The sequence below is a fragment of the Salmo trutta genome, chromosome 1 (assembly GCF_901001165.1).
Source record: "Salmo trutta chromosome 1, fSalTru1.1, whole genome shotgun sequence".
NCBI classification, from domain to species: domain Eukaryota; kingdom Metazoa; phylum Chordata; class Actinopteri; order Salmoniformes; family Salmonidae; genus Salmo; species Salmo trutta.
The window spans coordinates 26,410,600-26,426,096 of NC_042957.1; the positions used below are offsets into that span (position 1 = coordinate 26,410,600).

The following is a 15,497-nucleotide window of genomic DNA, read 5'->3' on the forward strand; positions in this document are numbered from 1 at the left end:
CTGTTCAATCAAGTTCATATTTATATCAAAAAACAGCTTTTTACATTAGCATGTGACGTTCAGAACTAGCATTCCCACCGAACACTTCCGGTGATTTTACTAAATTACTCACGATAAACGTTCACAAAAAGCATAACAATTATTTAAAGAATTATAGATACAGAACTCCTCTATGCACTCGATATGTCCGATTTTAAAATAGCTTTTCGGATGAAGCACATTTTGCAATAATGTAAGTACATAGCCCGGCGTTACAGGGCTAGCTATTTAGACACCCTGCAAGTTTAGCCTTCACCAAAATCACATTTCCTATAAGAAAAATGTTCTTACCTTGCTTGTTCTTCATCAGAATACACTGCCAGGACTTCTACTTCAATAACAAATGTAGGTTTGGTCCCAAATAATCCATCGTTATATCCAAACAGCGACGTTTTGTTCGTGCGTTCTAGACACTATCCCAACGCTAAATCTCGGCCACGAGCATGACGCAAAATATGACAAAAAATTTCTAAATATTCCATTACCGTACTTCGAAGCATGTCAACCGCTGTTTAAAACCAATATTTATGCAATTTATCTCGTAGAGAAGCGATAATATTCCGACCGGGAATCTGCCTGTCTGTAAACTGAGGAAAAAACCGAAAGCCAGGGGCGGGGCGTGTCACGCGCCTAAGGCTTAGACCATTGAGTGACCACTTAGCTTTTGCCTTCCTGTGCTTCAGCCAGGGCTTTGAATTACGTCATTCCTGTTTTTCCCGGGCTATGAGACCTCATTGGAGACGTGTGAATTGTCACGTAAGAGCAGAGATCCTTTGTAAACGATAGAGATAATAAAGAAGGGCAAGAAATGTTCAGACAGGGTACTTCCTGAACAGAAGCATCTCAGGTTTTTGCCTGCCATAGGAGTTCTGTTATACTCACAGACACCATTCAAACAGTTTCAGAAACTTTGGAGTGTTTTCTCTCCAAAGCTAATAATTATATGCATATTCCAGTTTCTGGGCAGGACTAATAATCAGATTAAATCGGGTACGTTTTTTATCCAGCCGTGAAAATACTGCCCCCTAGCCATAACAGGTTTTAACACTTGTTTGGTTACTACATGATTCCGTATGTGTTATTTCATAGTTTTGATGTCTTCACTATTATTCTACAATGTCAAACATAGTAAAAATAAAGAAAAATCATTGAATGAGTAGGTGTGTCCGAACTTTTTATTGGTGATTTAAGCCTACTGGCCAGGCTCCAGTCCTACCTCTGTGTCTCTTTTACTGTTTAGACATTTTATTGACAGGGGGGACAAAATAATGTTTGTATATGTTCAGCCTGCATCTAGGCAACCTATAACACCACCCCAATGGCAGCTGAATATCTGTGTTCAGTACATGTGTGGGGTACAATATGACCTTTCTGGACCTTTTCTGACCCGTCTTATGATGGCCTGCTCGAAAATGTCCTGTATAGACCTTTGATACACAATAATAAGCTTTATACACATAGACTTTCAAAAGTTAAATTAATCACGTCTAAAGGCATCATACATAGTGACACATACTTGCCAGGATGACCATGTCCATGCCCCAGAATATACTCATGATCCAGCCCACCATGACGATGGCTGTGAGGATCTGGATGAAGGCTGCTGCGATGTTCAGCCAGAACACACAGCACATGTGGCGGTCGGGCAGGTCCGTCCGCGCTCCGCACAGCACCGTGAAGGCCGACACGAATGTACCTGTGAAGAGAAGATGCAGGCGTAAAGACGCACGCGCACACACAAAATATTAGGACTCTGATGATTTGCTACAAAGAATATTGAAGAATATTCAAAAGGACAGGGAGATCAAAGAGAGAGGGAGCAGGTCAAAGGAAGTTTCAAATACAATATTAATTCACATGCAGCAGTGCAACCCTATGTAAACTGACTTATGGCCCAAAACACTGTCCAGTCAATTAGGAAAAGGTTAAATAATAAGCTTGAAGTATACCACAGCTGGTTTACTCTGTCAAGGCCAATGGCGGCAGTATAGTGAGCGTGTTTGTGCCTATGGTGATCTGAACCAAACCTCATACAGGGTCATTTATTTTAAGTGTTTCCAGAATATGAACTATTCTCAATGGTTAACTGCCAGGCCTCTAAATCAATGTTACTTTCGCAAAAAAAAACAGCTAAAGGAAGTGAACAAATAAATATCCTCCCATTTTCCCACTATGTTTCATTTTAATCTGTCTTATCAAACGAGACACACCAATCATACTGGAGAATCCAACGAGACACAGAGTAAGTACACTGCCAGAGATCTGCCTCCCTTTCCCTTTACAACTGGCCAATCAGGCTAAGAATAGCCTCCAAATTTCCTCTGCAGGCAGATAAACATGATTTACAGGGAAAGAGCTCAACAATCAACAGGCAGCAGCAGGGGACTAGCAGTCCTTGTGTTCACTGTTCCTGTGCCAAGTTTGGCTTGTTCAAATAAGCCCATTTCATAACTGCATCAGAATGGTAGGTTCAATTTTACACATAAAATCTAATTTAGGAGAACTATACTTAACAGACTTACATAATCTTAATCTTTGTGAAATGCTCCTTAATTGATTGATATGAAGATGTCATCCAAATCATTTAGAGGGTTATGTATGTAAGAATGAACATGGCAGGTCGGTTGATTTCAGACCGACTTGACATGCTGCTTAATTGCTGTCCTTTTCAAATCAAGGTGATATCCTACTGGAAATTCGTCCATACCATACTGATCTAGAGATAATCAGACGAGGGTGATTAAAAATCAAAATTATGCCATGGTGAGAGATTATGCAAAATTGTCTACTCTCAGTAATTCTAAATATGAACAGAGCACACGCAGGAATGTGAGAGTCACAACATATCCTCTGACAGGCCCAGTGCAGCCAAAAACAAGATTTTCCTGTGTTTTATATACACTCTGTAATGTACCATCCACGACCAGAAAGGTATGTCTCTCACAAACTGCACCTAGCCTCAAAACAATCCTTTTATCCCTTTTGTTTTTACACTGCTGCTACTCGCTGTTTATCTATGCATAGTCACTTTACCCCTACCTACATGTACAAATTACCTCAACTAACCTGTACCCCGCACATTGACTCGGTATCGGTACACCGTGTATATAGATTCATTATTGTTATTTTATTGTGTCATTTTTTTGTTTCATTTTTTACTTTCGTTTATTTAGTAAATATTTTCTTAACTCCATTTTCTTAAAACGGCATTGTTGGTTAATCTCAGTAAGGTCTACTCCTGTTGTATTCGGCGCATGTGACAAATACAATTTGATTTGTTTTGATTAAATTAGTTAGTACAGGCCAATTCCATATACCATACAATTCAATGCACGAGGACTACTTTTAACAATTTTCACAGAAAACTTTGCATCTGCACTGTCCAAGTAAATATGCGTTTGTCAAATTTTCAGTAGACATTTTTAAAAGTAGTCCTTGTGCATAGAGTTGTATGGTTTGTTAAAATTTGCAATCATTGGTGTTTTGTTTTGAATACATTTTAAAGTGAGAAATCTCAGTCTCAGAGATTAACCAACAATGCAGTTTTAAGAAAATGGAGTTAAGAAAATATTTACTAAATAAACGAAAGTAAAAAATGAAACAAAAACCATGGAATTGCCCTACAGCATCTGGTCACAGATAGTAAGAGCTTTCTGCAATTACACTTCTAATAACATACATCGTTAAAGCTGTCATTAGAACAAAACATGTTGGGTGGCAGGTAGCCTAGTGGTTAGGGCATTGGACTAGTAACTGAACGGTTGCTAGATTGAATCCCTGAGCTGGCAAGGTAAAAATCTGTCGTTCTGCCCCTGAACAAGTGTGGCGGATGAATCAGAATTAGTTGGGGAACATAGATAATTAACATGTTTTATTTGCATAATATGCTTATGTGAGATACTTGTCATTAGAATGTATCCCTTTGGATAATGAATGTTGGAAGTTGCACTTTTCCCTTAGCTGGGGCTCAGTCACTTGGGGCTCAGAGAGGGGAGAGGTCAGGCTTGTCTTTTACATGTCCCTGGTGCTATGCAGAATATCAGAAAGGGAAGAGGACAGAATGGAACATTGTCTTCATATGTGAATGTGTCTTTACCTATTCTTAAACCATGTGAAGGGATGGCGTGATTAATGGGGAACCAATTACTTGTCTCCACAATGTCTGTGTGCAAGTCCCTGCCCTCAGTGAGCTTGTCTAGGAGTGGGATCAAGAGAGGGTTTACTTGAGATGAGAGTATCTAGAGTTGACAATTGATATATACCATTGGATGAGTTGGTGTTTTTGTACTATGAAGTACAAGGAAAGAGATTAGAACCTCGTCTTGGGGACCAAACTGAACGATAATTTATAGCGAATGTTATCTGGCTAAGGAATACTCCTTTCTTGGCGAAGCAGGAGTAACTTCCAGGCAGCCTCTCTCCCAGACAACGGAGAATCAAAAACATTTTTCACCTCAGCCACGAACTCCTCCAGGATGAAACTCACGGCAGATTGTTGTTCCCACACCGCAGTAGCCCAGGCAAGAGCCTTCCTGGACATTAGCGTTATGAGATACGCTATCTTCGAGTGCTTTAGGGGAAGGACAAGGGCTGCAGCTCGAAAATGAGGGATCACTGGGAGAGAAACACCCGACAGGTTCCTGACCCTCCAGCGAAGCGTTCCGGAGGACTTAAGCAGGGTTCTTGGGAAGCCAGGGTGGCCTGGAGAGACGTACTGCTGACAGCTGTGTTACTGAGGGGGGAGGGGGGCCTGGGAGGCTACTATTGTGGCCGGCGGACTCATAGATAATCCGCAGAATTGCTTCAGCACTGTATTCAAGCCACAGTCAAGGCATTCTGCCAATGTCTGGAATCAGTCCATAAGACCTCTGAGTATCTCCTCATGTCTCTTAATGGTGGCTCCTTGGGAGGAGATGGCGTTGCAGAGCTGGTCTGAGTCTGTAGGGTCAGTCATCGCCAGTTCGTACTATCAGACCTCAGGATAAGACCCAGATGCAGACAGTTACAAAAGTTTATTACTAAACATGGGGCAGGCAAATGACAGGTCAAGGGCAGGCAGACTCAGACCAGACTCAGACCAGTAATCCAGAGCAGAGTCCGAAAGGTACAGAACAGCAGGCAGGCTCAGGGTCAGGGCAGGCAGAATAGTCAAAACTGGGAAAACTACAAAACGGGGCTAGAGAGAAAAATGCTGGTAGGCTTGACAAGACGCACTTGCAACAGACAAACACAGGATAATGGGCAACACCTGGAGGGGGTGGAGACAAGCACAAGACAGGTGAAACAGATCAGGGTGTGACAGAGAGATTAGTGATGGAAATTCCACCAACAGTGGTTAGACTTTCATTTGTGTTTCTTGTCATTACTCATTTTATTTAACTAGGCAAGTCAGTTAAGAACAAATTCGAATTTACAACGACGGCCTAGGAACAGTGGGTTAACTGCCTTCTGTGGTGGCTAATTTCTGCATTACCAAATGAGGAGAGTTACAAACTTCACACACCAGTCAGAGTTATACTTAAACTACATCTTTAATAATAAGAGTTTTGCAAAAGCACTTTGACTTTCAATAATGTGCTATCTCTAATGAACCATTGAAAAGTGACTACACAAAAGTACAAAGATCTTTTATAGCCAAGATACACCCCTCTCAACCTACATGACGAACCACAGATCTTAGAAACAGTTCACAAAAAGACTTTATATTTAATATCAATGTCTGTCAAGTTTTGGATGACGTCATGATGACGTCGTCGCTCCTTTGCTACTCCATGTATGCACTGAGCGCCAGTGAGCGGACAGAGTAGTCCAGGTAAAACCTGCAAGATGGCAGCAACCACTTTCAGTTTTATGGCCTCACATTTCTCTTTAATCCTACGCCCAGCCTGGCAAATGTTACAACCATGTCCCAAGCATCAGTGGTGCATTCATTACGTCTTGCAACGGAAACCGTTTACAGTTTAAGAACCAACCAGAAGCAAACTGAGCAAAGGGAATGAAGGGAGCAGGGACCTACCAGAATTTGTCCAAAATAAAAAAACATTTTGTTGCAAAATGTTTTCCGTTTGGAGTAAACAGTATCGGTTGCAAAACGTTTTGCAACAGAATGGCGTAATTAATACACCCCAGATGCGCATAACGGTGAATTCAGACATTCACAAAAAATAAATAATAAAACAACTACAATGATAATAAAAACGAATTTGTGATGAATACAAACCTTTTCAAAAAGTGTGCAAATATTCAGTTCTAAGAAAAACCTAAGAAAAACAGTGCCATATGCTCACTGTATGCTTTCGACAGTTGCTACTTCACATGGTGTTATAAAAAAAGTTGCTAAATCAAAGTGTAAACTCACCTAAACCAGGAACAAAAGTGTTGAGAAATAGGCATATTACTGCTACTGGGAATGGCATGTATGGAATAGCTGCACGCAAAGGTCCTTTCTTCTCTCTTACTTGGACCACAACTCCACTGGTCGAAGAAGTAACTCCCTTTTCATTCATATCGGTGTCTTTCTGGTCCATCTTGAGCATAAAACACGCAAAGTGTGAAATATTTATCACACTGGATGAGCACACCTCTCCAAAGATGACCAACTGAACGAAGTGGACTGTGTGTGTGTGCGTGTGTGTGTGTGTGTGTGTGTGTGTACGAAGGCAGCACGCAAGCACCGAGTATCTGCTCCTTTACACAGTTTTGTGAACACTAGTGGACTGACTACTTACGGTAGGTTACATAGCCCGATATATTTAAAGCGGCAGTACCCTGCTTGGTGTTTCAAAATATGCACCAATTAATGCCACCGAGACACCAGGAATTAGGCAAATAATAATTAGAATTATAAAAATAAATAATTACAAAGAACAATATTTGTTGTATTTATAGTCATATTATGGACTGCACAACTAATGCCCTTTGGGTAGCAGAGAACACTGAATTTGAAACAGATATGTTCCTCTAACTAAACCTCTCACCTGCAGATTCACATGTGTAATAAAGTGTTGATAAATGTTGAATACATCATGGGCTAGACAGTTCTGATTGGAGAATCGCCATTTGCATCACAGAGCAGTGAACATGAATCTATTCAATTCAGTTTTTAGATGCTACCCCCCCCCCCCCCCCCACTTCACGTCTGCTCTTTTTGCGTGACTCATTAGCTAACAATAGACAGGTGTAAAAGTGGGAATAAAACTGAAAACATTGGATTTAATAGATTCTTGTTCACTGCTGTGCGATGCAAACGGCAATTCTCCAATCAGAACCGTCTACTGATTATGGATGTAGCTTCGGACGCAGGACAAATGCTCCTAGCAGGTCTCGAACGACTTGTCTCGAACGCAGTCGCTACGGAATGCCCTCATTAATTCATGAAGTAATGAATCAAAGGTCTAATATTGGGTGAGGTGAGATAGAGAAAGAGAGAGAAAATAGAGAGGGAGAAAAAGGAAAGACAGCTTAACATGTAATACAGTTGAAGTCGGAAGTTGACATACACTTGGGTTGGAGTCATTAAAAATCGTTTTTCAACCAGTCCACAAATTTCTTGTTAACAAACTATAGTTTTGGCAAATCAGTTAGGATATCTACTTTGTGCATGACACAAGTCATTTTCCAACAATTGTTTACAAACAGATTATTTCACTTATAATTCATTCACTGTATCACAATTCCAGTGGGTCAGAAGTTTACATACACTAAGTTGACTGTGTCTTTAAACAGCTTGGAAAATTCCAGAAAATGATGTCATGGCTTTAGAAGCTTCTGATAGGCTAATTGACATCATTTGAGTCAATTGGAGGTGTACCTGTGGATGTATTTCAAGGCCTACCTTCAAACTCAGTGCCTCTTTGCTTGACATCATGGGAAAATCAAAAGAAATCAGCCAAGACCTCAGATTTTTTTTACCACGTTCATCTGTACAAACAATAGTACGCAAGTATAAACACCAAGGGACCACGCAGCCGTCATACTGCTCAGGAAGGAGACGCGTTCTGTCACGATTGTCTAGGACCAGTAGAGACGTGAAATCAGGAGCAGGAGACAGTGGGCCGGAGCAACTGAGTTTTAATAATAAATACAAGACGCAATAGCCGTTGGGCACAGGGCGCGTGGCGAAGTCCGCCAAGAGAAAACACTTTTCCCAAAACAAATAAGCGCACTGGAAAACAAACAGCGCGCGGGGCGCAGCCCGGCAATATAATGTCTACTTAATCGGATATAATCACAACTGTCCTGAGTGAACAAATGAACAATCCCGCACGAGAACCCCAACTGAAAATACACACTAAATAACCCCCCACTAATGACAAACACAAAACAGGTGCGGGATAGACAGACAAAACCAAAAGACACAGAAACAACGATCGGTGGCAGCTAATAGGCCGGCGACGACGACCGGCGAGCGCCGCCAGACCGAGGAGGGGCGCCACCTTCGTTAGATACTGTGACAGTACCCCTCCCCTGACGCCGGCCTCGGGGACGGCCCGGAGGGCGAGGCGCCGGCCGATCCGGACGGCGACGATGGAATTCTTGTAGCATCGGTGGATCTAGAATGTCCGCCGCCGGAACCCAGCACCTCTCCTCCGGACCGTACCCCTCCCAGTCCACGAGGTACTGCAGGCCCCCTACCCGACGTCGGGAGTCCAGGATGGTTCGGACTGTGTACGCCGGGGCCCCCCCGATGTCCAGGGGGGGCGGGGGGACCTCCAGCACCTCATCGTCCTGCAGTGGACCAGCTACCACCGGCCTGAGGAGAGACACATGAAACGAGGGGTTAATGCGGTAATATGAAGGGAGTTGTAACCTGTAACACACCTCGTTTATCCTCCTCAGGACTTTGAACGGCCCCACAAACCGCGGACCCAGCTTCCGGCAGGGCAGGCGGAGGGGCAGGTTCCGCGTCGAGAGCCAGACTCTGTCCCCCGGATTATACACGGGGGCGTCACTGCGGTGGCGGTCAGCGCTCTCCTTGTGTCATTCACCAGCCCTCCTTAGGCACTCCTGGACACCATTCCAGGTCTCCTGAGAGCGCTTCACCCATGCCTCCACCGCAGGAGCCTCCGTCTGGCTCTGTTGCCATGGCACCAGGACCGGCTGATACCCCAAGACCACCTGGAAGGGTGACAGGTTGGTAGAGGAGTGGCGCTGAGAGTTCTGGGCCATCTCGGCCCATGGCACGAACTGCGCCCACTCCCCTGGCCGGTCCTGGCAATATGACCGCAGAAACCTGCCCACATCCTGGTTGATGCGTTCTACCTGCCCGTTACTCTCGGGGTGGAAACCCGAGGTCAGGCTGACCGAGACCCCCAGCCTCTCCATAAACGATCTCCACACCCTGGACGTGAACTGGGGACCCCGATCAGATACGATGTCCTCGGGCACCTCATAGTGCCGAAAGACATGGGTGAACAGGGCCTCCGCGGTCTGCAGGGCCGTAGGAAGACCGGGCAAAGGGAGCAGACGGCAGGACTTAGAGAACCTGTCCACAACGACCAGGATCGCCGTATTCCCCTGGGACGGCGGGAGATCCGTGAGGAAATCCACCGAGAGGTGAGACCAAGGCCGCTGCGGAACAGGGAGGGGCTGTAATTTCCCTCGAGGCAGGTGCCTAGGAGCCTTGCACTGAGCGCATACCGAACAGGAAGAGACATAACGCCGAACATCCTCAGCCAAGGTGGGCCACCAGTACCTTCCCTTCAGGCCCCGCACTGTCCGTTCCACCCCAGGATGACCCGAGGAGGGTAGAGTGTGGGACCATCGGATTAGTCGATCGCGAACACCAAGCGGAACGTATTTCAGGCCCACGGGACACTGCGGTGGAGTGGGTTCTGACCGACCCGCCCGCTCGATGTCCGCATCCACCTCCCATACCACCGGCGCCACCAGACAGGAGGCGGGAAGTATGGGAGTAGGATCGATGGTCCGCTCCTCGGTGTCGTAGAGACGCGACAGTGCGTCAGCCTTCCGGTTCCGGGAACCTGGAATGTACGAGAGAGTGAAGTTAAACCTCGTAAAAAACATGGCCCACCTTGCCTGACGGGGATTAAGCCTCCTCGCTGCCCGGATATACTCCAGGTTACGGTGGTCGGTCCAGATGAGAAAAGGGTGACGTGCCCCCTCAAGCCAATGTCTCCACACCGTCAAAGCCCTGACCACAGCTAACAGCTCCCGGTCCCCCACATCATAGTTGCGCTCCGCCGGGCTCAGCTTCATAGAAAAGAAGGCACATGGGCGGAGCTTCGGAGGAACGCCCGAGCGCTGCGATAGAACAGCTCCTACCCCAGCCTCGGACGCGTCCACCTCCACTATGAATGGCAAAGAGGGGTTCGGATGCGCCAGGACAGGTGCGTTGGTAAACAGAACCTTCAGACGAAGGAAGGCTCTGTTCGCCTCTGCTGACCATCGTAGCCGCACCGGCCCCCCCTTCATCAGTGAGGTAATGGGAGCCGCCACCTGACCAAAACCCCGGATAAACCTCCGATAATAATTAGCGAACCCCAAGAACCGCTGCACCTCCTTCACAGTGGTTGGGGTTGGTCAATTACACACAGCCGTCACGCGGTCACACTCCACCTCCACCCCCGAGGTGGAAATGCGATATCCTAGAAATGAGACGGCTCGTTTGGAGAACTCACATTTCTCCGCCTTGACGTATAGGTTATGCTCCAGCAGCCGCCCAAGCACTTTACGCACCAGGGACACATGCTCGGTGCGTGTGGCGGAGCAAATCAGGATGTCATCGATGTACACCACCACACCCTGTCCGAGCATGTCCCGAAGGACCTCGTCCACAAAGGATTGGAAGACAGCGGGAGCGTTCTTTAACCCATACGGCATGACGAGGTACTCATAATGGCCCGATGTGGTACTAAATGCGGTTTTCCACTCGTCTCCATCTCGGATACGCACCAGGTTATATGCGCTCCTGAGATCTAATTTCGTGAAGAAGCGCGCCCCGTGAAATGACTCCACTGCCGTAGCAATGAGAGGTAGCGGGTAACTGAAACCCACTGTGATAGCATTTAGACCTCTATAGTCAATGCACGGGCGCAGACCTCCCTCCTTCTTCTTCACAAAAAAAAAACTTGAGGAGACGGGGGACTTAGATGGCCGAATGTATCCCTGTCTCAAGGATTCAGTGACGTATGTATCCATAGCCACTGTCTCCTCCTGAGACAGAGGATACACGTGACTCCTAGGAAGGACCGCGTCGGCCTGGAGGTTTATCGCACAATCCCCTCGTCAATGGGGTGGTAATAGAGTCGCCTTCGTCTTACTGAAGGCGATAGCCAAATCGGCATACTCTGAGGGAATGTGCACGGTGGAGACTTGGTCTGGACTCTCCACCGTAGTCGCACCGATGGAAACTCCTATGCACCTACCTGAGCACTCCCTCGACCACCCCGTAAGAGCCCTCTGTCTCCACGAAATCTGAGGGTTGTGCGTGGCTAGCCAGGGGATTCCCAGTACCACCGGAAACGCCGGGGAGTCAATGAGGAACAGGCTGATACGCTCCTCATGACCCCCCCACGTCTGCATCACCAGTGGCACTGTGACCTCCCCTACTTGGCCTGACCCTAGCGGTCGACTATCTAGGGCGTGCACGGGGAAGGGGTGGTCCAGCTGAACCAGGGGAATCCCTAACCTCTTCGCTAACCCACGGTCCATAAAACTCCCAGCTGCACCTGAATCGACTAGTGCCTTATACTGGAAGTGAGGGGAAAAATCTGGAAAACAAACCGAGGTGTACATGTGGTCGACAGGGGGCTCTGGGTGTGGCTGGTGCGGACTCACCTGGGGGTTCGAAGTAGTGCTCTGCCTGCCCTCCGAACTCCCGGGGGGACCACTCCAGCACTGGTCCACAGTGTGTCCTCTGCGTCCACATCGGGTGCAGGAGAGACCCCCCCCTCCGGTCCTCCTCGACGCAGCCCCCCCTATCTCCATGGGCTGTGGAGCGGGGGGACTGGGAGGCGGAACGAACAGGCCCCGACTGGAACGTCCCCGGGAAGCCAGCAGGTTGTCCAGTCTAATGGACAAGTCCACCAGTTGGTCGAGGGTGGAGGCGTTGTCCCTACAGGCCAGCTCCCGGCGGACGTCCTCGCGAAGGCTACACCTACAGTGGTCTATCAAGGCCCGCTCGTTCCACCCCGATCCAGCGGCGAGAGTCCGGAATTCCAGGGCGAAATCCTGAGCGCTCCTCGTCTCCTGTCTCAAATGGAATAACCGCTCACCCGCCGCCCTGCCCTCCGGGGGATGATCGAAAACCGCCCGGAAGCGGCGGGTGAACTCAGGGTAGTCGCCCCGAGCCGAGTCTGGGCCATCCCAGACCGCATTGGCCCATTCTAGGGCTCGACCCGTGAGACAGGAGACGAGGACGCTCACCCTCTCTTCGTCGGAGGGGGGGGGGGGGCGGACGGTCGCCAGGTATAGTTCCAATTGGAGCAAGAACCCCTTGCACCCAGCGGCCGTCCCATCGAACTCCCGGGGAGGAGTAATCCGGATACCACCGGCGCCCGCTTCAGGGGGTGTGTGTAGGGGCGCAGGGTGAGGGACCGGAGCTGGTCCAGCTGGGGAAGTACCTCTCTCCCAGTTCTCCAACCGGGCCAACACCTGGTCCATGGCCGAGCTTAGGCGGTGGAGGAGGCTGGCGTGTTGAGAGACCTGCTCAGCCATGGACGGCGCTTCTGCTCCTGCTGACTCCATTTTAGGGTGCGGGATTCTGTCACGATTGTCTAGGACCAGTAGAGACGTGAAATCAGGAGCAGGAGACAGTGGGCCGGAGCAACTGAGTTTTAATAATAAATACAAGACGCAATAGCCGTTGGGCACAGGGCGCGTGGCGAAGTCCGCCAAGAGAAAACACTTTTCCCAAAACAAATAAGCGCACTGGAAAACAAACAGCGCGCGGGGCGCAGCCCGGCAATATAATGTCTACTTAATCGGATATAATCACAACTGTCCTGAGTGAACAAATGAACAATCCCGCACGAGAACCCCAACTGAAAATACACACTAAATAACCCCCCACTAATGACAAACACAAAACAGGTGCGGGATAGACAGACAAAACCAAAAGACACAGAAACAACGATCGGTGGCAGCTAATAGGCCGGCGACGACGACCGGCGAGCGCCGCCCGACCGAGGAGGGGCGCCACCTTCGTTAGATACTGTGACACGTTCTGTCTCCTAGAGATGAACGTACTTTGGTGCGAAAAGTGCAAATCAATCCCAGAACAACAGCAAAGAACCCTGTGAAGATGCTGGAGGAAACAGGTACAAAAGTATCTATATCCACAGTAAAACGAGTCCTATATTGACATAACCTGAAAGGCCGCTCAGCAATTAAGAAGCCACTGCTCCAAAACCGCCATAAAAAAGCCAGACTACGGTTTGCAACTGCACATGGGGACAAAGATCGTACTTTTTGGAGAAATGTCCTCTGGTCTGAAGAAACAAAAATAGAGCTGTTTGGCCATAATAACCATCGTTATGTTTGGAGGAAAAAGGGGGAGGCTTGCAAGCCAAAGAATACCATCCCAACTGTGAAGCACGGGGGTGGCAGCATCATGTTGTGGAGGTGCTTTGCTGCAGGAGAGACTGGTGCACTTCACAAAATAGATGGCATCATGAGGGAGGAAAATTATGTGGATATATTGAAGCAAAATCTCAAGACATCAGTCAGGAAGTTAAGGCTTGGTCGCAAATGGGTCTTCCAAATGGACAATAACCCCAAGCATACTTCCTTCAAAATTGTTGCAAAATGGCTTAAGGACAACAAAGTCAATGTATTGGAGTGGCCATCACAAAGCCCTGACCTCAATCCCATACAAAATTTGTGGGCAAAACTGAAAATTCGTGTTCGATTGTGGGCAGAACTGAAAAAGCGTGTGCGAGCAACGAGGCCTACAAACCTGACTCAGTTACATCAGCTCTGTCAGGAGGAATGGGCCAAAATTCACCCAACTTATTGTGGGAATCTTGTGGAAGGCTACCCAATTGCCCCAAGTTAAACAATTTAAAGGCAATGCTACCAAATACTAATTGAGTGTATGTAAACTTCTGACCCACTGGGAATGTGATGAAAGGAATAAAAGCTGAAATAAATCATTCTCTCTACTATTATTCTGACATTTCACATTCTTAAAATAAAGTGGTGATCCTAACTGACCTAAGACAGGGAGTTTTTACTAGGATTAAATGTCAGGAATTGTGGAAAACTGAGTTGAAATGTATTTGGCTAAGGTGTATGTAAACATCTGACTTCAACTGTAGATTCTTAAGGCTTTCCTGGTCCTTTTAAATGGCCTAGTGGTCTCCCAGCCCTGCTCCTTGGCTGCTGCTTGGTAATCATGCCTGATGTTTCCAGTGGGCCCACAGATCAAAGCTGACATTAGTGGGGCTCTAAATCACAGAGCTGTCCTATTAAAGCTCTGTGCAGAGCCTTAGGTTTACACTATAATTAATGGGATAATTAAGGGCATTATGAGTCCAAATCAAGGGCACCGCCCCAGAGAGACATGAAGACAGTCATTGGATATGACTGGATGACCTCTCACTCTGACCTTAGTACAGGGCCCCTCTACCTTATTAGAAATAACCACCGAAGTCTCCAGAGCGGCACAGCGGTCTAAGGCACTGCATCGCAGTGTTGCGGCGTCACTACAGTCTGGGGTTTGATCTCAGGCTGTGTCACAATCAGCCGTGATCGAGAGTCCCATAGGGCGCCGCACAATTGGCCTAGCATCGTACAGGTTAGGGGAGGGTTTGGCCGGGTGGGATTTACTTGTCTCATCGCGCTCTAGCAACTCCAAGTGGCGTGCGACTTCGGTCGCTTGTTGAACAGTGTATCCTCCAACACATTGGTGCAGCTGGCTTCTGGGTTAAGCGAGCAGGTGTTAAGAAGCGCGGTTTGGCGAGTCATGTTTTGGAGGACGCATTACGCAAACCTTCGCCTCTCCCGAGCCGTCTGGGAATTGCAGCGATGAGACAAGATCGTAATTGGATATCACGAAATTGGGGAGAAAAAGGGGGTAAAATTTGAAAAAGAAATCACCACTGATATTTCTCACTGACCGGCTAGTTTGTTGAGCGTGACCTTCTATGGCCATGTTGTAAGAGGGTCATAATACCAGGGAGATTGTAGAGGTTATGCCTGAAGTGCTTCTGTCCTGCAGGATTGGTGTAATTTGTCCTGCCAATTAGCCAAATGGCATTATTGGGAACAGAAGAGTATCCACTGGGTTGGGTCCCTTCCTCTATGCATAGGCCTAATTAGGTTAGCATTGTCTTATTGACATGATTGCTTTGTAATGTATTTTTATGATATAAATACGAAATCCCCTAAAAGGAATTGGATAATTTGTTTCTCACAATCTAAACTGGACTCTCCTAATAAGGTACCAAGGGTATCAATTCCATTATGTTACTGTATAACATACTGTATACTCATTG

The 15,497-nt window shown here is 47.2% G+C and overlaps 1 protein-coding gene across 2 annotated transcripts in view; it reads right to left on the reverse strand.

The window, feature by feature from the left end:
* Positions 1–6,745, reverse strand: part of LOC115192485 (protein stum homolog) — a 29,495-nt gene extending 22,750 nt beyond the window's left edge. For both annotated transcript variants that reach the window (XM_029751061.1, XM_029751051.1), the window contains exons 1-2: positions 6,398–6,745; positions 1,556–1,735 (exon numbers count right to left, since the gene is read on the reverse strand). In XM_029751061.1, the coding sequence (XP_029606921.1) occupies positions 1,556–1,735; positions 6,398–6,575 (358 nt within the window). In that variant the 5' untranslated portion in view covers positions 6,576–6,745. The remainder of the gene's footprint in view (positions 1–1,555; positions 1,736–6,397) is intronic.
* Positions 6,746–15,497: the final 8,752 nt, after the last annotated feature.